This window comes from Psammomys obesus, unplaced genomic scaffold, assembly GCF_907164565.1.
Source record: "Psammomys obesus unplaced genomic scaffold, mPsaObe1.curated_primary_1811, whole genome shotgun sequence".
NCBI classification, from domain to species: domain Eukaryota; kingdom Metazoa; phylum Chordata; class Mammalia; order Rodentia; family Muridae; genus Psammomys; species Psammomys obesus.
Genome location: NW_026596225.1, coordinates 3,220,020 through 3,246,024, shown reverse-complemented (window position 1 = coordinate 3,246,024; position 26,005 = coordinate 3,220,020). Strand labels below are relative to the sequence as shown.

The 26,005-nt window shown below is 45.4% G+C and overlaps 2 protein-coding genes across 8 annotated transcripts in view; one reads left to right on the top strand and one right to left on the bottom strand.

The window, feature by feature from the left end:
* Uimc1 (ubiquitin interaction motif containing 1) overlaps positions 1-13,172 on the bottom strand; it is a 74,808-nt gene extending 61,636 nt beyond the window's left edge. Inside the window, exon 1 of one of the 3 annotated variants that reach the window (XM_055595823.1) lies at positions 13,126-13,172. Coding sequence is in view for 1 of the 3 variants with exons in the window: in XM_055595821.1 (XP_055451796.1) it covers positions 6,092-6,121 (30 nt within the window). In the remaining 2 variants the exon portion in view is untranslated. Of the gene's footprint in view, positions 1-6,091; positions 6,152-8,762; positions 8,805-13,125 lie in introns of those variants that run through there. The other 2 variants (XM_055595822.1, XM_055595821.1) reach the window with 2 other exon arrangements.
* A 125-nt stretch (positions 13,173-13,297) lies between these two features.
* Znf346 (zinc finger protein 346) overlaps positions 13,298-26,005 on the top strand; it is a 22,100-nt gene continuing 9,392 nt past the window's right edge. For 2 of the 5 annotated variants that reach the window (XM_055595845.1, XM_055595842.1), the window contains exons 1-4: positions 13,298-13,491; positions 19,870-19,973; positions 20,464-20,556; positions 22,536-22,680. In XM_055595845.1, the coding sequence (XP_055451820.1) occupies positions 13,323-13,491; positions 19,870-19,973; positions 20,464-20,556; positions 22,536-22,680 (511 nt within the window). In that variant the 5' untranslated portion in view covers positions 13,298-13,322. Of the gene's footprint in view, positions 13,492-13,666; positions 13,689-18,020; positions 18,037-19,832; positions 19,974-20,463; positions 20,557-22,532; positions 22,681-26,005 lie in introns of all 5 variants that reach the window. The other 3 variants (XM_055595843.1, XM_055595841.1, XM_055595846.1) reach the window with 2 other exon arrangements.

Genomic DNA, 26,005 nt, shown 5'->3' with positions numbered 1-26,005 from the left:
GACAAATTAACAGGACAAGCATGTCTGCTTTGGCTGTGTCATGTGGCTGTGGTAACAGCTTACTTGCTGAAGCAGGAGGATTCAAGGTGGAAACAACACAAGCAAAACAGTGAAATCATGACTCAGAAGAAAAGAAAACATAAATGTTTGCTTTCATCACCAAAGATTGCACAGGAGGTTCTAGGTAGGTGAAAGAGGAAAAATGAAAGAAAAATTAATCATAAATAGATAAACCAAACTGCCATTTAAAAAACAGTAACTATGGGATCCACTAAAAACTATCCAAGAAAGCTCATCAAGGTGAAAGGACACAGTGTCAGTACAGAAAAACCAAGTCCGTGCTATAGACTAGCAATAAACAAATCTGACTGTTAATAGGATTGTTCTGGGGCAGAAGACACGGCTCAGTGGTTAGGAAGGAGTCCTAGCGTCTCTTCAAAAGGACCCAGGCGCAAGCCCCACTAAATACACGGTGGCTCACAACCATCTGTAAATCGGCCCCAGGGCAGTTGATGCCTTCTTCTAGCCTCCCTGGGTACCAGGCACACACACAGCACACAGGCGTACATTCACTTACACACATAAAATGAATTTTTTTAAAAAAAATAAGTTCTTCCTTCTGTTCCTTCAAGGTAAAGGCACTTGCTACCAAGCCTGAGGATCAGAGAGTTCAGTTCCTGGAACACACATGGTAAACTCTCCCAAGTTGTTTTTGGGCCTCTGTGGCACGTAATACACACAAAATAAATAAATACAAGTAAATTTAGTTTTCCTGTTTCAGAATTTTTATGTATTTACTTTATGCGTACAGGTAAGGTTTTGTTGTTGCTTGGTCGGCTTTTTTTGGAATTTGTTTGTTTATTATGTATACAGTGTTCTGTCCGCATGTACACCCGCACACCAGAAGAAGGCACCAGATCTCACCATAGATGTTTGTGAGCCACCACGTGGTTGCTGGAAATTGAACTCAGAACCTTTGGAAGAGCAGCCAGTGTTCTTCACCACTGAGCCATCTCTCCAGCCTGTTTGTTTTATTTTTCAAGACAGGGTATCTCTGTGTAGCTGTGGCTGTCCTGGAACTACTCTATAGACCAGGCTAGTCTCAAACTCAGAGATCCCCGTGCCTCTGTCTCCCCAATGCTGGAATTAAAGATGTGCACCACCACCACCCAGAGTGTGTGTGGGTGTTCTGCCTGCATGTATGTCTGTGTATCACTGCGTGCCTGCTGCCTCAAAGACCAGAAGATATGGCCGCCTGGACCTGGAGTTAATACAGTTCCAAGTCACCAAGTGGGCGCTGGAAATTTAACCAGTGTCTTCCGGAAGAGCAGCATTTAAACATGTACTTAAGTCTGTGTATGACTGCTCCCTGCATGTATTTATGTGTGCTGCTTGTGTGCCTGACCCTGCGGAACTGGAGGATGGACAGGTGATGAGAACCAGACCTGAGTCCTCCACAAGAACAGCAAACTGCCGAGCCATCTCCCTCTATCAGTGGTTCGCAACCTTCCTAACGCCACAACCCTCTAATAAAGTCCTTCATGTTGTGGTGACCCCCAACCATCAATTCGTTCCATTGCTACTTTATAACTGTAATTTTGCTATCTGATATGTACCCCTATGAGAAAGTCCATTAACCCCAAAGGGGTCATGACCCACAGGTTGAGACCACTGCTCTAGACCCTAAATCCTACTTTTATTAATGTTATCAAAAATTATAAAATTCTAGCCAGAAATGATGGTGCATGCCTTTAACCCCAGCACTGAGAAGGCAGAGAGAGGTGGATCTCTGAGTTTCAGGCCAACCTGGTCTAGCCAGGTCTACAGATTGAGTTCCAGACTTCCAGAGCCACAAAGAGAAACCCTGTCTTGAAAAATCAAAATAATAATAATAATAATAATAATAATAATAATAATAATAATAATACCACCATCCTTATGAGTAAATTTAACTAAGAAACATAAAACTTAGAGCTAATATTTTTACAGTATTCCTTGAAAGAGGTAGAACTTAAACTCAGTGGAAGGTGTCTATGATGAAAGAAATTAAAGGAAATCTAAATGTAAAGACCTCCCCAGTTCATGAAGCAGAGGGTTTAAATATTGTTAGTATGATAATATGTTCCAACTGCTATATAGAAATAATTTCCAATAAAATTGTATTTAGAATTCTCGAGGAAGTAAATAAGCTGATCCTAAATGAAAGGGTCCCAAAACAGGTAAAACAATACTGACCAATCAAAAAACAAATTTGAAAAATTCAAACACTCCAATTTCAAAACATAGAAAGCAACAGTTACCAAAACATGAGAGCACTGACACAAAGATAGATATTTAGACCAACGAAATAGAAGAGACTAAAAACACCCACCTATCCTGCCAACTAATTATATAGAGGTGTTAATATAATTCAGTGAAGAATGGCCTTTTCAAAAAATGATACTTAGACAACTGGAAGTACACATTTAAAAAATGAAATTAGGCCAAGGGTGGTGGTGCACACTATAATTCCAGTACTCCGAAAGACAGAGGCAGGTGGATCACTGTGAGTTCAAAGCTAGCCTGGTCTACAAAGCGAGTCCAGGACAGCCAGCCAGGACCACATAGAAAAACCCTGTCACAAAAAAAAAGAAAGAAAGAGAGAAAAAAGGGAGGGAGGGAGGAAAGGAGGGAGGGAGGGGAAAGAAGAAAGAGAGAGAGAGAGAGAAAGAAAGAAAGAAAGAAAGAAAGAAAGAAAGAAAGAAAGGAAAGAAAATCAAAATAAAATTAGATTAAACCCTTGCCACACATATACCCAAAGGTTTTATGAAGTTATTCAAAAACCTAAACCTAAGAACAAATAAAGCTCTTTATGGCATAAACATATGCATGGGCATAAACTCTTCTCACCTAGAATTATAAACCATGGTGCGTTAAATATGAGATATCAAAGCACAAACTCTAAGGAAACAGAAAGATTACATGTAAATTAAAACTTGTATGCTTCAAACCATAAAGTTATAGCTTTAATGAAAAAGGTACGTGAAACTTGTAATCTGAAAACAAAACATTGTTGAAAGAGATTAATATACATGCTTGGAGCTAGAGAGATGGCTTGGCCACAAAGGGGCTCACAACTATCTCTAACTCTAGTTTCAGGGGTACCAACACTGTCTTCTGGCCCCCAAGGGCACTACCAAGCACACAAGTGATGCAAAGACATCTGTGCAGACAAAATACTCGTACACATAAAATAAAAATACACCTTCAAAAAAAAACTACACAAGTGTTGATAAAAGCATTATTTAGCAGTACTCTGAAGTGGAAGTAATCCAAATGTCCACTAATTGATAAAATATGGCCCAACCATAAAAAGGAATAAACATTTATAATATAAAGCTTGAAAACATCACAATAAGTGAAAAAAGCTAGTCCTAAGTGACCACAAATACTTAAGTGTATGATCTCACTAATATAAAATATCAATAGCAGTAAATGAACAGAGTCCATAAATAAATATTATTTAAGACTGAGTTGAGGTAACTGGCAAAGAAGACAGTGAAATGACTGAATGGATGGAATATATCTTTAAGATAATTAAAATGCTCTGAAGTGTGACAGCTACACAATATTATGAATATACTATATATAATATATATATACATACATATAAAACTGGTAACTAAAAGTAGATGCATTGTATATGAATTACAGCTCAATTATGTTTTTAAAAAATTAACTGCTGGGGCTGGAGAGATAGTTAAGAGAACTGGCTGCTCTTCCAAAGGTCCTGAGTTCAATGCCCAGCATCCACATGGCAACTCACAACTATCTGTAACTTCTGTTCCAGAGAATTTCAACAACCTCACACAGAATACATGCAGCCAAAAGACCAATGTGCATAAAATTTAAAAAATAAAGTAAAAAAACTTAACTGCCAATGATCTCAATCAGATCACTGGTTACTCCTGAAACTCACCGGGAAGGACATAATGAAACCTTCTGGGTTGCTGAAAAATGTATTATTGCCCTTTAGGTAGTAGTTACATGTACACATAAGTCATAGTTAACAATGGCTCACTCTACGTAATGATGCCTTTAATAAATGTTAAGTAGCATATATTTGATGAGTGAATATTCCATGTCAATCTAAGAAATCTTAAAAGTATGTCTTTATTATGAGGAAACAAGTTCAGGAAGGTAACTAACCCAAACAAGTAAAGCACTTCTTTTTTTACCTCCTAGCCCCAAAACCTAATTCCAATATTCCATTATCTTTTTGGTTGCTTTGTTGCTGTTGTTTTATTTTTTCCAGACAAGGTCTCTCTATACAGTTCTGGCAGTCCTGAAATTCACTGTGTACACCACACTGGCCTCAAACTCACAGAGCCTGGCTCTGCCTTCAAAGTGCTAGGATTAAAGGTATGTTCCATCATGTGTGACTCCATTATCTCTAACAAAAGCTTCTACTAAAAACATGGTATGCACACAGAAATATTTGCTGAATCAGTAGCATAAAGCAGATATTTAAATTATTAAATGTTTTATTAAAAGAACTGGGGTATAGCTCAGTAGCAGAACGTTATTATCATGTACAAGGCTTTGGTCTCAATACCCAGCAGCTACATAAATAAATAAGTAATGTACAGAAGGAAAAGACACAGAAAGGTATTAACTGAAGACAGCTATGTGGGGATGTAGAAAACACTGTGAAGGGCTAGAGACGCAGCTCAGGAGCTAGCCTCCCTAGCATGCACAAAGTTCTGGCCTGATACAGCACCACCACACATCAAAAACAAAGAAGTGCCCTTTACATCTAAAAGAACATATGACATAAAGGTACGAATTAGTATAGGAAAAGGCTGGAGGAATCAATTAGGACCCTAGGAAAATACCGTATACCAAAAGCAGCTATATCTTCAAGTGCAAGTAATTTTTCTGAATTCTGTAATTTATGATACCTATATCTAATAACTTTTAATGTTATTTTTATTATTTTAATTATGTGTGTGTGTTCGTGTACACTCACAGAGGTGTTAGATTACCTAAGGAAAGAGACACAGGTGGTTTCAAGCCAGCCAATGTGGACGCTGGATCTACATCAGTGGTCCTCTAGTCCTCTTCAAGAGCAGTGTACTCTTGTATACAAGCCAGCTCTCCATAAACACACACATATACACACACATACACACACACATATGTACACACACATATATACACATAAATCATATATATATATATATATATATATACACACACACACACACACATATATATATATATATGGTTTTTCCTATATGGCTTTTTTCAAGTCAGGGTTTTATTATGCAGCCCTGGCTATCCTGGAACTCACTATGTAGACCAGGCTGGCCCCATAGTTTCTTAAAGGCATGTAAATACCCATCTCTTTGGCACACAATCACTACAGACTCAACATGAGCTGCTATTTTTTTAAACTGCATCTAATTATATAGTCATGACTGACTTGGAACTCAATATGCAGACTAGGCTAGCTTCAAACCAAGAGATTCATATGTTTTGGTTTCCCCACTGCTAGGATTACAGGTTTGTTACCATGACATCAGGCTCAATGGGAGGTTTCAAAGAAAACTGGGAGATGAGGGGTCAATAGGAGCCTGAAGTACAGGCATTCCACAGATAAAAATTCAAAAATTTCCATGCTCCATAATATTGACTACATAAAATTACTATTACAATAGTACTTCTAAGAGTTAAAAAAAAAAAAAAAAAGTCAGTCATCAGCCAACTAAACAAAAAGCCAGCATACAAAGATTCATAGCTTTTCTCCCCCTAAGCCCCCCAGCCACTAGCTACCCTCTAAAATGAAGAGTTCACAAAATATAACAACAAAGAGTTTGGAGAGATAGTTCAGTGCTTGAGACTATTTGCTCCTCTTGCAAAGGACCCTAGTTCTGTTCCGGGCACCCACACCCAGCAGTTCCAAAGGTCCAGTGTCCTCTCCTGGCCTCTGTGAGCACCTGAACTGTGGTATATGCCCCCCCCCTCCCAGTGATTCACACATGCACATGATTTAAAAATAAACAATAAATTAAAATCTTTAAAATAAATATAATGGCTTATTTTTACTTACTTTAACTGAGGCTACAGAGTAAGTGACCATGGCCTGCCAAAAACAGTTGAAAAATGAGTCACAGTCTAAAAAAGGAAAAAGGAAAATTGAGTCCTCACACCAACAATAAGTTCTTAATAACAGTGAGGAAGAAATGTCTCTAGAAAAATCAACAAGCGTAAAACAAGTAATTAACAATGAGACTCACTTTATCTCAAAGTAGTATTTTTTTACTCTACTTGGAGGTCACTGAAGAGATAATTTAAAATCCTGGCCAAGCAAGTGGGTCATGGTGACACATGTCTTTAATCCCAGAACTCAGGAGACAGAGGCAGGGGAATCTCTGTGAGTTTGAGGCCAGCCTGATCCAGAAAGTAAGTTTTAAGATAACCAGGGCTACACAGAGAAACCCTATATCAAAGAAACAAACAAACAACAGGAGTATTAGTGAAAAGAAAAGGAAAGAGAGGAGAGGAGAGGAGAGGAGAGGAGAGGAGAGGAGAGGAGAGGGAAAAGGAGAGGAAAGGAAAAAGGAGAGGAAAGGAAAAAGGAGAGGAAAAAGGAAAAAGGAGAGGAAAAAGGAAAGGAAAGGAAAGGAAAGGAAAGGAAAGGAAAGGAAAGGAAAGGAAAGGAAAGGAAAGGAAAGGAAAGGAAAGGAAAGGAAAGGAAAGGAAAGGAAAGGAAAGGAAAATGTTAGCCAAGCATGGTGCTATATGCCTGTGATCAAGGGTTCAAGCTGGGCTAGAGATATGGCTCAGCAATTAAACACATTTGTTCTTGCAGAAGATCCCAGTTCAGTTCCCAGCACCCACATGGTAGCTTACAACCATTTGTAACTGTAGTTCCAGGGGATCTGATGCCCTCTTTTGGCCATGAGCACCAAGCATGCAAAACACTTATACATAAGATAAGTAAAATCTTTTTTAAAAATTATTTTGAAGAGTTCAAGTCATCCTCAGCTACACAGCAAATTCAATAACAGTAGCAAATTCAGTAACAGCATGGGTTACATGAGGCCCTATGTCAAAAAAAAAAATAGTAACAGTTGAAAAGCTTGACATTCTAAGTACTAAACCTTTCAAATCATCATTGAAAGCTTAAGCGATGCAGACCTTATGAACAATCTGGCCTGTGAGATGGCTCAGTGGGTAAAGCTCAGTGGGTAAAGCATGCCACACATGCCCGGTGACGTCAGCTGACGGCAGGATCCACACATACTCATCCACAGGAGAGCACTAGCTCTAGACACTGAATACATAGATGTAATTTTAAAAATAAGCAGGCACAGCGCCTTTAATTCCCCCACTTGAAAGGCAGCAGCAGAGGGATCTCTGTAAGTTTGAGACCAGCATGGTCTACATAGTAATTTCCAGACCATCCAGAGCTACACAGTGAGACTTTGTCTCAAAATAAATAAATAAATAGATAGATAGATAGATAGATAGATAGATAGATAAATGCAAACTCATAAATGCACAAGGCCCTTGGGGTTGATCTCAAGCATGAAAAAAGAGAGGAAGAGTGTGATAGAACCCTTTTCCCTTATCAACTGATTACAGTAGGAGGTGAATGCATGCCTATAAACACACGTGCACACATATGAGCAGGTACTTGGGTTTTCCCAGACGGTGAGCTGGCCTGTCTCTCTAAGGGAGGGTAGGGATGCATATGTGCACAAAACACAGATGAGCGTCTTCCTGCTTTAGACCCAGCCTGTTTACGACGGGTGTGTAACAACCAATTCAGTGGGTAAATTCCAGCAGTTGGAAGCTGAGTAGGAAGCTAGCTAAACTAGACAAAGAATCACCTCCAAGACACCCTGCCCAGTCAATAAAGTGTAAAGACACTTAGAGAGACGCCCACAAAACTATTTCAAACACACCTTCGGCGATAACAGTTATCACTGACCAAATCAATAGACACACTTCTTACACCCACTACAGAGGTTATTCCTCTCAGGAACTTATGTGTCGGATAGACGTCACTATCTAACACACTGGAAAACTTGGTTCAAAGAAAAAAAAGTTGGCAAGTGATTGCTGGGAAATGACACTCGATTCCAAAACTAGACTTTCTTTGACTCAAATACAAAGCACTGTCTCTCATTAAAAAAAGCAAAGGCCCTAAACGCTGAGCTCACTTTTTTTTCTCAGCGTGCCCGTAAACGACACAAGACTACTGCCAGAAGACTGGAGTGAAGTGGTCCGGATGGACAGCAGCTCTATCCTCTCACAGGGCGCTGACGCACAGCCTGTCACCGTCCCGAGGAAGCGCGCCGGCTCTGCTGTCAACGTTAAGTGGGTGGAGTTAGAACCATCTCGGGTACCACAGAGTTCAAAGCCAGCCAGAGACCCGGTGGGGCGGCTCTGGGGCGAAGAACTAGCGCAACCAACCACCCCAGACAACGCAGTAATGCGGCCGCGGCGGGCCTTCGCAGACTCGGTTAGCCGGGCGGGCGACGGCGGGGCCCCTCCTACCCCGGAGGCTCAGCGAGCGACGGAACGCAGCGGGCCCAGAGGGCGGAGGGCGCCCTCGGCGGGAGGAGGGCGCCCGGGGCTCGGAAGCGAGGCCCCGGGGAGCAGCGGGCGCCCCGGGCACCGGCTTCCGCCCGCCGAGCGGCCTACTCCAGGCGTGGCGGGCCTCGGGTGGAGAGCGGGAAGCGGGCGGCCCTCGGCGGCCGGGGCGTACTCACCGCGGCGCGGGCCGCTCCCCCGAGCGCCTCCCGAACGCTGGGGGAAACTCCTCCGAGTGGAGACCGCGCGGGGCGGGGCGGGGCGGGGCGGGGCGCGCAGGCGCAGGCGCAGGCGGGCGAGGGGCACTGTGGGCCAGACTAACCACCCGGAACCACCGCGGCCCTTGCGAGGGCTTTGCTAGAACTTGCTGGAGGTATGAGGGAAAACAGGAAAAGGCAATTGGGTCCCCAAAAACCATTCGAAATCAGCTTTGCTACATCAAACTTCCTCTACTGCCTTATTTGCATGAGTTCAGAATTACATCGAAATTAAATGTTCACAGACTACTTAGAAACTCTCAGGGGGTAAAACGTTGATGTCTGACCACGGCAGTGGAAATCGAGTATCCTTAACCTCAGCTTAAAAACATTGATGGGGCTGGAGAGATGGCTCAGGTTAAGAGCGTTGGCTGCTTGAGTTCAATTCCCAGCAGCCACATGGTGAGATCTGGTGCCCTTCTCTGTTGCATTGGCACACATTCAAGACATAACATTGTATACATAATAAATCTTTAAAAAATAAAAACACTGAATTTGGGGTAGAGACGGAGGGTGGGGCTGTGAGGAAAGGAGGAAGGGGGTTACAACCAGGATGTAAAATGAACTTTAAAATTAATTAATTGAAAAATACTGAATTTTCTCTGTTGTGGAAAAAATTGCAATGGTGGGTCCGAGGGGAGGGGAAGATGAGTGGGACTGGGGTGCACGATGTGAAATTCAGAAAGATCCAATAAAAAAAATTTTTTTTAAACCACTGGAACTTCTACAAGTACGCATAAGAAGATATGTCTCAGGAAGCCCGTTTTCTTTGAAAAAAAAAAAAAAAGCCAACAGCAGAAATTATCTAATATGACAAAGATAAATAAAACATGAAATTTTCATAAAATAAAATTCTACAACAAAGCTGGAGAGATGGCTCAGAGGTTAAGAGCACTGGCTGCTCTTCCAGAGGTCATAAGTTCAATTCCCAGCAACCACATGGTGACTCACAACCATCTATAGTGAGATCTGGTGCCCTCTGCTGGTGTGCAGGTGTACATGCACACAGAACACTGTATACATAATAAATAAATCTTTAAAAAAAATTCTACAACAAATAAAACTTAATGTTTGCTAGCTCCTAACACAGCTTCCTGAAGCCAGGCCTTTAATCGCAGAAGGCATTGTCAAGTCTCTCCCCGACCCCCAAAAAGGGTGGTGCTGGTGGTCGTAGTAGTAATCTTACTGAAATAATAGCAAGCCAACAAAATACAATCACTCTTAAACGATTAGAAAAAGTATATAGTTACATGTCGTTCACAGTGTGGAAAACAGTATTATTAAAAGCACAGATTAATGAACTAGGTGGCTAGATGGGCACACATCACGGTAATAGCATGGAAATGGGAGGAAGACGTAAAACGGAAGAGGTAATAAACAGGACTTGAGATAGATGTCAAGACCAGGACATGCCAACAATACAAGCCCTCAAGAAGCTGAAACAGAAGGACCACCACAGGCTTGACTCTGGCCTGAGCTACACAGCAGCAAGACAGGGCTGTGTTCCAGCTGGTACCCGCCCTTCACTTGTATGTACACATGTTCCTCTCCAGTATACACAGCCTTCTCAACACCCCAACCCCAGCAGGCGTCAGGCTGCACACTCGAGTTTCTCCACTCACAGTAACAATCAAATTTAGACAGTTGCTATTTAAGTGTGTGCCCAATGTAGTCAGCTATGAAGAACAGAAGGGCCAGTCTGGTCTGAAGTGGTTTTGGATGATATCCCGAAAAGCAAAGTGTCTAGAGCACTTCTAGGGAATCCCCTATGTACCATCGCATGCCTATGCAAGGTTGTGTGTGCACAACAGAATCAGATGCACTATGGGAAGGGACATGTGCACTAGGAAGTCAATGGATGGCCTAATCTACCAACCAGAGAGAACCACCCAAACTATAGCTTTTAGTAACCGGCCAACAAAGACAGCCTGTAATCCCAGCACTCAGGAGGCAGAGGCACACAGATTTGAGAGTTCCAGGCCAGCCTGGTCTACAAAGTGAGTCGAGGACAGCCAAGGCTACACAGAGAAACCCTGTCTTGAAAAACAAAAAACAAAAAAGCAGACCTGTAGACCTCAGGGTGCAACTGAGTCCTTCCTGTGCCCTCACTCATGTGACCTGCTGTCAAGCTTAACCATGTGTCTATAATGTATTTCTTTGCTCCACACAAAGTTATCTTGTTTCTTTACCTGCTGGCTTCAATGAGAAATGTGCACTTAGCCCTGGTTCCCAGCTGGTGGTGCTGTTGGGTCTGTAGTACAAACTTTAGTGGGTGGAGCCTTGCTGCAGGAACTCCATCCCTCAGGGAGGGCTTTGAGGGTTCACGGCCTTGCCCCTCTCCAGCTCCCAATCTATGCTTCTGCAAGTGGTTGTGAGCTAAGCCTCTTGATCTGGCTGGCCACTTGCTGCCCCACCTCGTTCTCACTGTGGACTCTCTCTCTGGAACTGGGAGCCAAAATAAACCCTTTCTTCTGTAAGTCAATTCTAGTCTTGATGTCTCATCACAGCAACTGAAAAGTCACACCTTTCTCCAGTTCTCTGGATGAGAAGCCATGAATATAGAAACAATCAACCTTGGCCCTGTCCATGCAACCCCAACCGCTGGTCACACTTACACCATGTGAGAGTCCCAGAGGTCAAATTCAGGTTGTCAGGCTTGGTGGCAGGCACCTTTACAGGATGAGCTCTCCAGCCCTTTTCATGTATCACAGGTTGGCCTTCAAACGCTACATCCCAAAGTGTGGGATTACAGGCCTGCCCCACCAGCTCAGTCTACTGTTTCTCATTTCTCCCTTTGAGATGTCTTTGGGAAGACAAGCACTGTCTCTGTGAGCAACTTTGGCTTCTTCAGTTATTGTGAAATCACTCAACTCTCAGTCAGCAGAAGAAGCCAACTAGATCCCTGCAGGGGCTTCTGTCACTTCAACGTCTCAATTTTCTACCTTTTTGTAGTGACTCAAATGATACCTAAAGTCAGGCATGGCAGTACACACCTTTAGTTTTCGTCTCAGCACTCAGAAAGGAGAAGCAGGTGGATCTTTGTAAGTTCAAAGCCAGATTGATCTACATAGTAAGTTTCATGATAGCCAGGGCTACACAGACTCTGTCTCAAAGAAGGAGAAGGAGGAGAAGAGATCCTAATATTCCAGTAATATAAGACCAGTGTGTACACCGCTTTACTCCATTGTCATGTAAAACAGTGTTTTTTTTTTTTTTTTCTCTGTGTCTTGCCTTGAGATTCCATTCCACAAGCAGCTCTTGACTCCATTTTGAGGGCAGAACCTGCCTGCACTCCTCCGTGGACCCAAACTACTATCTGTTCGGCACCACTCACCAGCACAGACTGATAAATGACTTATTCCTGAGGACAGAAAGGGTGCTGCCCTATAAACTTACTGGGAGTGAATTGAGAATTTAAGGGCAGATGGGTGTATTAAAATCTTATCAGGGCAACTGGAGAGAGGTCTCAGAGGTTAACAGCACTGACTACTCTTCCAAAGGTCTTGAGTTCAATTCCCAGCAATCGTGGCTCACAACCATCTATAATGAGATCTGGTACTGTCTTCTGGCCTACATACGGGCAGAGTACTGTATACATAATAAATAAATCTTTTTTTTTATTTTTAAATAAAGCCTTGGGCTGGAGAGCTGGCTCAAGAGGTTAAGAACAGTCATTCTTTCAAGGGTCCTGAGTTCAATTCCCAGGAACCACATGGTGGCTCATAACCATCTATAGTAAGATCTGGTGTGCAGGCAGAATGCTGTATAAATAATAAATCTTTTTAAAAATAAGTAAATAAATAAAGCCTTAACAGAAAAAAAGCAGCCCAAGAACTTACCGGACACTGCAGACCAACAAGAGTGTCTAATTCCCTCACCTGGACCCCATAAAGTGGCTAACACACTGAGATTGACTCTCACCATCAGGGTCACGGCCTTCCCGCCTCCGCAGCGACGTGATTACAGGCATGCACCACACCCTACCCTATTTGGGTGTGTTTTGTCTTGCTGAGATACGACCTATTATTGTAGCAGAGGCTTGCCCTGAACGCCTGACCATCCCGCAGCCTCCACAGTACTTTGCTCACAAGCCTTAACCATTCTTTTTCGAGCAAAGTTTCTGTATGTAGCCCAGTCTAGCCTCAAATTTGTATTTCCCTAGTTTGAGGCACCCTGCTCTGCTACTAACGCGCTTTTGCTAACTGGACAGGGTCTCAGGCGGCTCGGGCCGGCCTCCGCCTCCCACGCGCCCAGACGACGGCTTGACCTACAACTCTACACCCACCGTTCTCCCAGCTTCCCGCGCTCCCCGCAAGGTTCCAGCTGTACCAAAACAAACCGAGCCTCAGGGCTCCGCCCCAGCGTGCTGCGCGGCGCCCAAGCCTCGCGAGAGCTGCTGGCCCGGCCAAGTCCCCGCCCACCCACGCCTCGGCGCGGCGGGGCCGCATGCGCAGCTCTCCAACGGCGCGGCGTGCGGGAACGATGGAGCCTCCTGCGCCGCCCGCCACGGAGGCTGCGGACCCTGGGGGGGCCGAAGCGTACTGCAGCCCCGAGGACGGTCGGGAACCGGACGCAGTGCGCTTCGACCGCGAGAGGGCGCGCCGCCTGTGGGAGGCTGTGTCCGGTGCGCAGCCGGCGGGAAGGGAGGAAGGTGAGTCGGGGGCTCCGGGGATCGCGGATGGCCTGCCGCCTGCCCCTCCCCTGGCGCCGGCCAGCCTCTGCACGACGTCCCGGAACTCCGACCTCACTCCCGCGAACGGTGCAGGACCTCGAAACTCGCTGCCCTGCGGAAATTCGCGTCCTTCTTTCGAGGGCGTCCACACGAGAACAGTTTCCCCCAAATTCTAGGTCTTGTCCTCTTGGAGAGTGACAGGACCTTCCCAGCCTGACCCGTAGCCGAGCCAGCTTACCATTTCTGTCTGTCCTTAGCTCCACATCGCTTCCCTTCCCTCTCAAAGCCCTACAGTTCTGATGGATCTGAATAACTTTATTTAATTTACATTATTATTTATTTTTGCCTCTCCTGAAGCTCACAGTGGATCTCCTGCCCTCAGCCTTCCTAGTGCGAGGATGACAGGTGTGAGCTTTGGAAGGTCTTCCTGAATCCCAGTTTCCTCCGGACTTGATGACTGTGTCCTAGTTTCCCGTATTTCTTTCTGGTAGACCTTGCTGGCCTTGAACTTGCCTGGGTGCGCGCGGCTCAGCCTCTCAGTGTAAGCGCTGGCATTCCCTGAGGTGCTGTATTTCTGCGTCTGTTGCCAGGGCCTTATTCCAGAGAGGAGGTCCAGGAGCCAGAGAAACGTGGCTAGGTGTTCATTTGTCTCCAATGGCTTCGTCTAACACCCTATGCAAAGCTGTGGAGAACGGCGTCAACAGCAGTTGGAGTTCACTGCTGGACTGAAACGTAACAGCTGGCTTTGTTTGATCCAAAGCTGGGTGAATAACGAGAGACGGAGGAGTGCAGGAAGGGCTGGCCTGCTTCTCGCTCCAGAGTCCTTTCCAGAGCTGGCTACCTCATGCTAACCCAAATATACAAGCCCTGTATCTGGGTTTCTGTGCTAATCTGCAGGGATGTGCAGAGAAGCATTTCTGTGTTGGTTGGTTTGCTTGCAGAACAGCCTAATCCTGGAGAGTTTAATGAACTCTTTGCCCTGGATAAAACTGAGATTTTTTTTTTTTTTTTATCATATTCAAGGGAGATATGTTTAATTTTAAAAAAAAAATGTTTTTAATTTTATAAGTATTTTCTGTGTGTGCGCGAGCGTGCGTGCCTGCCCACCCGTGCCAGGTACCCAAAGATAACAGAAGGCATCACATTCCCTGAAACTGCAGTTGCCGTTATGAGCTACCATGTGGGTGTTGGGAACCGAACCCTGGTTCTCTGCAAAAGCAGTTAAGTGCTCTTAACCACCTTGCCATCTCTCCAGACCTAGGATATCTTTAAATTTAAGCATATGCATCTGCAACCTAACCCTGTTAAGTGTGGCTCCTGTGTAAATTTATGCACCATTTCGGAGTCTCTCTTGTACTTTTAAACATTTTTTGAGCCAGGTGTGGCGGTACATAAGCATTATTCCCAGCACTCAGGTGGTGGTGACAGGACGATCAGGAGCACAAGCCAGCTTCAGCTGTATAGCAACTCGGAGCCTGGCGATGGTGGCCGTGCACACCTGTAATCCCAGCATGGGAGGCAGAGGCAAGTGGAGCTCTGAGTTGGGGGCCAGCCTGGTCTACAGAGTGAGTTCCAAGGTAGCCAGGGCTACACCGAGAAACCTTGTCTTAGGGAAAAAAATAAGTTTGTGGATAGTCTGGGCTATATGAGACTCTTGCCTCAAAAAAAAAAAAAAAAAAAGTTTAGTGCGAAGTTGCTCCCCTTGACTCAGTTTTTCTTCATTAATTTGGCGTTCCCGGGGCCAGCTGCACCTCAGAGCCTCAGGAATAATGATATTGTTCTTACCCCGGGAGCGGCTTGCAGTCAGTTGAGGCAGACCCTAAAACAATTGCCACATAATGTAAGAGTGCTGCCGCAGAGTTGGGGATACACCTAAAGGAAGTGGCCTTGGAGATGGGAAGAGCCTGCCCTTGACCTTGAAGCAGAGAATGCAGCAGCTGCTTAATGAGCTATTTGCTTACATATGTATGAGCAAAATAATTACAACCCAGTCAGCTGCAGCACTTGGGAAATTGGGCCCTGGGCTTTGACCGGGCAGCACAGTGGAGCTGGCACTAGAATCATGGGTGCCAGTGGGCAGGCCCCGAGAGCATGAGAACAGGAGAGCTGACCTGCCTCATGCTGATGATGGTGGATGACCTAGCCAGAGCAGTGCTGGAGAACTCGCCCTGGCAGTATGGTAAAGAAGAGCTGGAGCTCTGACCAGGGTACAGGGCCTGGTCAGCTACCACCCAGGGCCACCCCCGAATCTATATCAACTTCTGTTGGGACACGTGAAAGGGCTGGTCCTGCTGACCCGAAGCTGCAGGATCTCCACACACAGGGCAACAACAGGATAACTGGGAGGAGGCCAGTGAGCATCCAATATTGATGAGGTCACAGAAGCCAGACATCTTGAACCAGACCCATGACTCACTGGTTTGAACATTTCCAAGGGAAGATGTGTGGACGGAAGGATGCTGTGGGCACACTGGGACACTCTACAGCTGCCACAATGGGATGTTTTCTGTGCTTTGTTTTTATTTTGGAGGGGAGATTGCAAGAGTGAAGGGCGGGTATGAGGGGATGGGGTGCATGATAAGAAACTAACAAAGAATCAATAAAAGTTAAACAATAATAATTACAACCCAGTTTATTTCCCTGCCATCAGTTCTCTGGTTATATTCTGCCCACTTCTTTCCTTGTAGCACTTCCATAATTATAATTTATGGATCGTAAATTCAACCATTGTAGCTGCACCACTCAGTAATTTAAAATACCTCTTTTAGCTGGGCACAGCGGTACATGTCTATATTCCCAGCACTCAGGGAGGCAGAGGCAGGTGGATTGCTGTGAGTTCAAGCCTACATAGAAAGACCTGAAAAAAACAATGTGTGTGTGTGTGTATGTATGTATGTATATATTCAAACTCCGTGGAGAAGCAAGGCAGGAGCAGAAGAGAGCTCAGGCAGCTGTGAAGAGAACAGACTCCGGAGACAGCTTAGTGAGGAAGCCCTTTAATGTGGAAACGGGGAAATGAAGGCTACTTAGCCCTTTGGGGTTTGCCTCAGACTCCTGAATGCTAGAACTGAAGGCAGGCGCTATCATTCCCAGTGAGAAAAGTGTGTGTGTGTGTGTGTGTGTGCGCGCGTGTGCGCGCACGCGCGCGTTCATGCATATCGTGGTGTTAGTGTGGAGGTCACAACTTCAGGGGTATGTTCTCAGCTTCCACAGTGGGGTGGGGGGTTGACTGGAGTGAGGTGTACGGTGTGTGGGGTGAGCCCCTGTACCTGATGAGCCAACTGACCATCCCCTTTAGCAGTGATTCTGTGGGGTTGCGTGGGTTTTGTGAGGATATCCACTTTATTTCTCATGTGTCCTGTCCTAGGAATGAACTTGCTGGGCTGCATGGTAGCTCTATCTTTTGCATGCTAAGGAGCTGTCAGACCTTTCCATATGGCTTTATTATTTTGCATTTCTTTCTTCGAAGCAAGAGCTTTACTTCTGTATGTCTTCATTTATTGTTTTACCTTTTTTGTTTGTTTTTGCTTTTTTGTTTTGAACTTTGTGTAGTCCAGGCTGGCCTCACTCAGAGATCACCTGCCTTCCGAGTGGAGTGCTGGGATTAAAGGCCTGTGCCACCACACCCAGCTGTTTTGTGAGTGTGTAGTGATTGCTTGTTTTCTAAATACAGGTGAGAGTAAGCACCATGAGACTCATTAGTCACTTGTATACTCTATTTTGGTGAAGTATCTAGTTACATTGTTGCTAATGTCACTCAGTTGTTTTGTATTACCGAGTTATAAGCCATTTTATATTCTGGGTGCAAATCCTATATACAGATATGATACCCACATACATGTTTTCTTTGAGACTTGTCTTCATTTCTTGTTTTGTTTTGATAAAATTATCTTCTTTGAGAGGGATGCTGTTTCACTAAGTTGTATTGGCTGACCTGGAACTCTGTGTGGCTCTAGCCTTGAACTCATAGAATGCTAAGAGTAAAGGCATGCACCACCATGTCTGTCTAGCTCAGATTTTATTACATCTCTGTGTATGTATGTGGGCACATGGGTGTCATGGCATGGATATGGAGGTTAGAGGACAATTTGCAGTAGTCAGTTCTTTCCTTCTACTCTGTGGGTCCCAGAAACTGAACTCAGGAGTTACAGCAAGCACCACAACCCACTGAGCCGCCTCGCCTCACCTGCCGTTACGTTTATTTTATAAACAGTGCCTTTTGAAGCATAGTTAGCTTCTAGCATATGAAAGAACATGTGGTGCTTGTTTTCTTTGCCTGTCTTTTCTCACTTAAAATAATGCCCTGTAGTTCTATTCATTTTGCTGCAAATGACATTTCATTGTCCCTGTGGCTGTATAATATTCTGTTGGGTATATGTACCATGTCTTCTATATTCTTTTTATTTTGTTTTATTTGTGAGTGCACATTGTGTGTGGAACTGGCATAGCTACATGTGACAGTGAAAAGCAGTTCTGGGAGTTCTCTCCTTTTGTCAAGTGGGTTCCAGGACTCAAACTCCGGTAGTCCGATTTGGCAATAAGTGAGCCACTTCTTCAGTCACACATTTTTCTATCCTCATTCATTTGGCTGATCTTATAGCTTAGCTATGGCGAGTTATACTGCTTTACACATGGGCATACAGGAATGTCAACATCCTTTAATTATTTTAAAGGACTTACTTGCTTCAAAAGACTCTTGTTGATATTTTGTATCATAATAGTTGCAGTTGGAGATAGAGAGATGGATCAGTAGTTAGTAAGCTGACCTGCTGTCCCAGAGGACCCAGATTTGGTTACCAGCACCCATATCATGCGGCTGTCAACTGCTGACGGTACCTGCGCTCACATGAACATTCTCACAAACACACAGCATATATACAATTAAAAATAGTAAGAATAAATCTAAGAAAAAAACAAACAAACAGAAAACAGGTAAACTATGAGGTTCTTTTTCTCCCAACTGGCCCCAAAGAGACTAGAAGAGAGAAAAATAGAAGCCCAAAGCTCTGGATCTTCACCTCACAGACTCACAGAAACCACCTGAAGAAGGCGGTTGGGCACAGCTTTGAAAGATCAGTATACTGCCAGCCAACAGACTGAAGAGTGCTCATGGTACATGAGAGTGGCCATAGTAAAACTTTTAAGTTTTATGTGTAAGCCATGAAGATGAAGTTATTCGAGGATACCTAAAACTGAAAGCCTTCATAGCTGGGTAATAGTATTTGGTTGGGCCAACTTCCTAGAACCCTTTCTGTTGGTCTAGGACTGTGTCCAGAGTAGCGAGGTTTCCTGTGGCGAGGCTTTTCCTGGGCCCTCCTGGCTCTCAGTGACACAGCTCCATACCCGTGTTCTTCCTTCAGAAGGGGCAGACACACTAGGCTGAGTTACCTTCTAAAAGTTCGAAGGCTTGGATTGCTGCAGTCACATGCTGCAGTTACAGGAAATGGCTGCTACATCCAGGAGCGGTGCCCCATGCCTTTAATCCCACATGCAGGCAGAAGCAAGCAGATCTCGGTGAGTTCAAGGCCGGCCTGATCTACAAAGCAAGTTTCAGGGCTATTTTATGGGCTGGGAAGTTGGCCTAGCAGTTGAAAGCACTGGCTGCTCTTGCAAAATATCCAGGTTTGATTTCCAGAACCCACTTGGTATCTCACTACTGTCTCTAACTCCATTTCCCTGGGATCCAACACCCTGCCTCCAAGGTGTACAGACACATGAAAGCAAAACACTGCTACACATGAATAAAGGAATTTTTAAATTCAATTGTGCAACTGTCTCAAAAGACACAAGTGTCCTGGATGTGCACTGTCCTTTTCCTAAATACCTGTCTCCTCTAAGGCTTAAAGTCTACATTAGAACTACCATTGAGGTCATTGTTGAGGCAGGATCTCACTGTATAGCCCTATACAGCCTGCAGCTTACTGAATACACTAGGCTGGCCTTGAACTCAGCTGCACCTGCCTTTGCCACTTGAGTGCTGTTCTTAAAGATGTAGATCTGCATCCTGTGTTAAAACTGCTTTGTAAGTCCCCAGCTACAGTTTAAAAGGTTGCGGTACATTGTGGTATGGGCCTGCAGTCACATCTGCTGAGACAGAAGGATCCTTTGAGCCAGGAAATCAGGTCAGGATGGGACAACCTCGCCTCACATAACGGGAGCACTTGACCCGGTGAAGAACATTGTCCCGAATAAAATAAGTAATAGTTCAGGTGTTTGCAAGTAGCTGAGTCAGGGCACGGTGGGGTCAGGGACAGGTCTGCGTATGTGTCAGTATGGACTATTACTTGGTGTCTGTTTGACTGGGAACCGTGCTGTCGCAGTCGCCTCTGTCAACCTGCATGACTTGTCCCTCTGCAGTGGAGCACATGATCCAGAAGAACCAGTGTCTCTTCACCAGCACCCAGTGCAAAGTCTGCTGCGCCATGCTGATTTCGGAGTCGCAGAAGCTGGCCCACTACCAGGTAGGCCACTCCTGCGGTCGCCATGCAGTCTCCTTTGAGGTCCAGGGTCAGGCCCGTGAAGGCTCCGTCATGCTCGTCATGCTCGTGTGCCTGGGACTTGAAGACTGACTTGGTTTCTGTGAGTCTCATCTCTCCCACCCACATCGGGGTCATAGTATGCAGATCTTTTTGCACAGCTTTGATGCAGCAGGGAGTAAGCCCTGGCCTTATGCAGACCTGAGTTTGAAGCCAACTCTGTTACTCATTTTAGGCAAGAAATTTCACCATGTTGGCCTCAGCGTCTTCATGTGTAAGGTAACAGTGTGCTCACCGATTGTTGAAGGTTAAATTTAAGGGCCTAGCACAAAGCAGGAACTCAGCCAGTCAGGCTTCCTTCCTGGGTTTTCTCTTGGCAGGTGTCTGTGAGGGTGAATCAGGTGAGACCCCGGAGTGGCCTGAGGGCCTTCCCTGACATTTGGCTACCTTTGATCTTTCTCCTGGATTCTTGCAGAGCAAAAAACATGCCAACAAAGTAAAGCGCTACCTAGCAATCCATGGACTGGAGGCACTAAAGGGGGACGTGAAGAGGCTGGACGCAGACCAGGTAAGCGGCTGCCTGCTGACACGGCTTCCCACGCGGTGGGGGTGGTGCAGGCGTGGGCTTTGAATCAGACTGGGCTGTGACCCCCAGCCCTGTGGTCTAACTTGGGCGAGTCCTCTAACTTCGAACCTGGACTTCCTCCTCTGTTAAAGAGCACTTGCAGGCATGGTGGGGTGCACGTGGAAGCAAAGCCCTGAAAGGTGGAGGCAGGAGGATCAGTAGTTCAAGGCTATCCTTGGCTGCAAAACAAGTTTGGGGCCAGCCTGGGCTACATGAGAAACTGTCTCAAAAAAAAAAAAAACCATAATTACCTTTCAGAATTTCTTGTACGTTGAAAAAAAAAAAAAAAAACCAGGAACAGCATGAGACTCAGAACTGTCATGCGGGAGCAATTGGTAAACGGCATCACTGCTGTGCTCTTCCTACCCAGAGGTTTCCTGAAGCAGCCTAAGCTAATTGTCCTGAGCTGTGGGGAAAACAAGCTTTCAGCTTTTGGCCTGAAACAGATGAGGAAAAGAAATGCCTCCTCTGATCATGAGACAATTACCTTGAAACAAGCCCTAACTCCTTGAGTGTGCTGTGTCTTTCAAAGTGTGGAAATTATGCACACAGATTATGCCCACCAAGGGTAGGAAATCAGTGGGTGTGGCTCTTTAATTTGGATGACCTTGAGCAAGTCACTTAACCTCTCTGAAATTCAGTCATAAAGTGGAGGTGATTGTGCCTCTCTACAGTCTAGGTAAAATTTAGTCCCTAGTAAGTGTGCAATAAATAAGGTTACTCTCCAGCCTGCCAGTTCCTGTTAGAGTGGCCAGGGGTCTAAAGGGGCCTGCTTGTCCCTTCTGGGACTCCTGGTTGCCCTTACTGTTTGGAGCTGGAGAGACGGGTGCATTTCACCTTTCTGCACTCAGTCTCGGCAGTTCTTGGGCTGAGGTCACGGCACCCACCTCCAGCCGGGAGGCACCAGCCCCAAAGCGTCTGCAGTGCGGAGACAGGTGCTAAAGAAGCACCTCCAAGGATGCACTTTTGGGAAGACTGAAATACACTGCCTAGCATAGACACAGTAATACATGGAGCCCAGGGACGGGCTTGTCCTAAGAGCCCTGGGGCTCTCCTGGGTACTAGACCCAGCAGGCCACAAGGCTGGGACGTGAAGATAAGTCAAGTTGTCCACCGACAGGTCAGTGACAAAAGTTGTAAGGGAAGTCCGACCACTCTGGGGACACAGATGAGCAAGATTAGCTCTTCCTGGCATACCTAGGAGGGGCTTGGTGATTGTTATCATTTTGTTTAAAGTAAAAGTCATTAAATGGCTGATAGCAGACCATTGGTGCCAGTCAGAGATGAGGTACCAGTGCAATATCCAGCAGGTGGAGCTAAGAGGTGGGTGGCCAGTCCATCTGGACGCCCTCCGTAGCTGAGCAGGATGATGAGTGTCAACGGCCTGGACCTCCCCAGATGCCCCAGGGAATAAACCACCACTGAGCCGGGAGATCTGTCGAAGCAGGAACTCCATTTATCCGCTTTATTGAATAAAGCGGTCCTTTTTATAGGTTTATGTCAGGAGGCACGATTAAGGAAGTGAGGTAAGATGACGTAGAGGGCAAGGTTAGGTAGTGCAAGGAGAGGTGGGCCAGCAATAAAACTCCACGTAACAGTTGCCAGGCAGGGTTGGTTTTAAGGCGGATATGCTGAATTACTTTTGCCTGGAAGTGGTACCTTTTAAGTCAGAAGCTAAAGACAGGTCTCCAAACTTGAGCCAGGCTCAGGTAGATGCAGCAGACCTTATCAGGCCCAACAAGGAGGAACATTCCAGACAGGAGGAATAACCCAGGCAAAGCAAGGATAAAGTGGGAAATCCTGCCTGACGTGAAGCAGCTGGAGAAGAGTCCCGAGGTTGTCGTTGTCGTGTGAGGCAGTGGGCACCACTGGCACCTTGCTGGGTGGGCGGGGCCGTGACCAGCCTGTCCCCTCCCCAGCAGAAGAGCAGCAGAAGCAAAGACCAGAACCGCTGCTGCCCCACCTGCAACATGACCTTCTCCTCCCCCGTCGTGGCGCAGGCGCACTACCTGGGGAAGACCCACGCCAAGAACCTAAAGCTGAAGCAGCAGGCCACCAAGGGGGCAGGTATGGTTTTCCCGAGTGCTGCTTGGGGACACACACACACACACACACACCCGCCCAGGGCACCACTGCCAGGTGCTTCCGGCATGCTCCCTGGGGCCTCAGAGTTTTGAAGTGTTTGAGAGCCCTGAAAAGTCCAAGTAAAAGTTGGGGTGTAAGTCAGATGGCGGAGGGCTTCCCTAGTATGCACAAGTGTGGCTCTCACCCCAGCCTTGATAAGTCACCTGTGCACACCTGTAGTCTCAGCGCCCAGAAGTGAGGCCAGCCTGGGCTGCGTGAGACCCTCTAAGTACAGATGTACCATATTGACCCTGCTCCATTGAGATTCGGCCTCACACTTGCGTCCATTTCACTTCCCTCCGAGTGGTTTTATCAGATTTTCTATAGAAGCTTCTTAGCTTCCTGAGCAGCAGCTATGCCACAGGAGTGCCAGAGGCCTGTGCACACCGGGAGCCTTCTGCCCCTTGCCTCTCCCACCTAATCTCCCTTTCCTCCCACCTACCTGCTCTTACTACTAAGTGTTGCCAGGTGACAGTTAAATCTTCATCTTGTTTATGGGCTCAGGCCGTGCACTGCTCCAAACACTGCCTGTCCAGACAGCTGGGATTTGCCTTCAAAGCAGGACACAATAAGGCGCTATTTGCAGCTGCTGTGAATCCACTCCCAGCCCTGAGGTCACAATTAACCTTCTTTATACTTTCACTGTTGACCCAGCCTTCACTTTCATTTTGTTAGCCCTGAATCCTGAGGTTTATAACCTAGGCTGAAAACAATTAGTCAAATTAGTCAAGAGTAGGAGGCCTTTGATCTCTCTCTCTCTCTCTCTCTCTCTCTCTCTCTCTCTCTCTGTGTGTGTGTGTGTGTGTGTGTGTGTGTGTGAGATATATTTTGCATCACACTGTGGATAGAAGTTTATGTCCTTTTGTTTTACTTCATCATTGAAACAAGACAGCAGTGTTTTAGAAGGTTTTAAAGATGATGGGAAAATCTTGTAATTTTGCCCTCTTATCATACCCAAATGGTGTGAAACAATAGTACGTGGACTTTGAAGTCAACAGCAGATTTGAGTCCCGGTGCTGTTGTTTACCATTTGTGTCTGAATTTCTACACCTGTAAAGTGTCGGTGTTGCCTGCTTGGAGCTTGTGAAGACAATTATTAAAAACACTGGCAAGCAGATACACTGGCACCTCCGGTCCCAGCACTTGGGAAGTGGAGGCAGGAAGATGAGGAGGTCAGTGCTGTCTTTGGCTACAAGTCTGAGACCAGCCTGGCCTACCTGACATCCAAAAATATAAGAAGCAAATACCCCCCCTTCAAAAAATCTAGGATATAGCAGATAGTCGCTAAACATCAGCTATCATTATTCTTGTCACCATTAAAAAGTGGACTCCCTCATAAAATGCCATCAGTGGTCAGGAAGCCACCACCTAGAGCAGTGGTTTTCAACCTCATGCTGTGACCTTTTAACACAGTTAATGTATTAAACAGGTCCTCAAGCTGTGGTGACCCTAACATAGAGCTTTTTTCCTTGCTACTTCATAACTAATTTTCTACTGTTATGAATTTAAATCTCTGTTTTCCAGTGGTCTTAGGCCACCCTTGTAAAGTTACTCAGCCCCAGAGGAGACTGAGCCCACAGTGAGAATCAGTGAGCTAGAGCGCTGTTGACCTTGCCTGCGGTTGATTGTTGGCTGAGGTGAGAACTGGTTGACCTTGTCTAAAGTGAGAGCCGGTAGCAACAATACACCACAGCGTTTAAGCCTTAGGCCAGGGCGCGCATCTTAACTAAATTTTTACTGTTGGGAAAATCATGTGGAACATGCCTTCTCCCAAGACTCCTGTTATTTTCCATGTTCCCTTTGAGCCTTTGCCATTTGACAATTTGTGTTGCAATTAGTGCAGTGAACGTTTGTATTCTGCTCTTTTCCCCTTAGCCTTATAGTTTAAGGATATGTCCAAATTACTTCATGAATTTACTGTGACTCCATTCCTTTAATTAAGCTAAAAGTGAAACAAGCAGCCAGGCACAGTGACACAGGCCTGTAATCCTAGCTCTCGTGAGACAGAGGCAGGTGGATCACTGTGAGTTCAAGGCCAGCTGGTCTACAAAGTGAGTCCAAAAACACAGAGAAACCCTGTTTTTGTTTGTTTGTTTGTTTGTTATTGTTATTATTGTTTTGGTGGGGTGAGAGGAGTGAAACAAGAATGCTGTAGAAAATATAAATTGAAAGGAGTTCCCATAATTTTACCATTCAAGTTAAGTGCTGATAGCCTTCCAGAGTCCTTTGTTCTTATAACCTCGTGTGCTATGTGTATTCGTATATGCTTGTATTACATTTGTATTCTGTTCATCCAGGCTAACTCCACATATGTGCTTGTAAACATAGAATACATAATTTCTGTCTCTGTAAAAATGATGCACATAGGTGAATAATTCCCATTCAATGTGCAAAACATTCAAAGAAGCAGGTGAAATGGCACCCAAGGCCTACCTATAAGGAGAGCACTGTTAACCGTGGCTCATGCTTAAAGGGCAGCCTGGACTACAAACAAGTTCTGTGTCATAGAGTAAGACCCTGACTCAAAAGAATAAGCAAACAGATATAGCTGTACGTTCCATGCCATGCTGACATACATCTGTGTATGCGTGTAGGTGACATTTTAAAATGCTAGTATATTTATATAGATTACACAAAATTCTTTCGACACTGACATGACCATATTGATAATATGTCCATCTCCTTATATATTTCCTATTTAATATAATATGATCTCATGTTGGTGCTACAGAGCCAGATCAGCAGTTACAAGTGTGTTCTATCCTCAGAGAGGTTCCTTGTGAGGCTTCCATGGGCGCTATGCTCAGGTGCAAATAGCCACACATAAAAGAAAACAACCTTGGCCAGCCTGGTCTACAAAAGAGTCCAGGACAGCCAAGCTACACAGAGAAGCCCTGTCTTGAAAAACAAGCAAAACCTCTTTTACATGTAGTTCACTTTCTGAATGACTTGCTGAAACAAAGCCAGTGGCCAGAGGGAATGCTGTGACTGGTGAATGTTGTCTGGCTTGCTACAGATCCTCAGTGTGCAGTGGAAGCCGTAGGAGATGGGAAGAACCTGACCCACCTCTGCTGACCCCGCCCTCTCCCCTACCGCTGGGCCTTCCATGTCTGCAATAGTGGCTAGTTAATACCATTCCAGCTGGTCTGCTTTCAACATCAGCACCTGTGTTGACCTACGGGTGGGTCACACATAGGTCCATGACGTGTGTGTGTGTGTGTGTGTGTGCGTGTGTGCGTGTGTGCGTGTGTGCGTGTGTGCGTGTGTG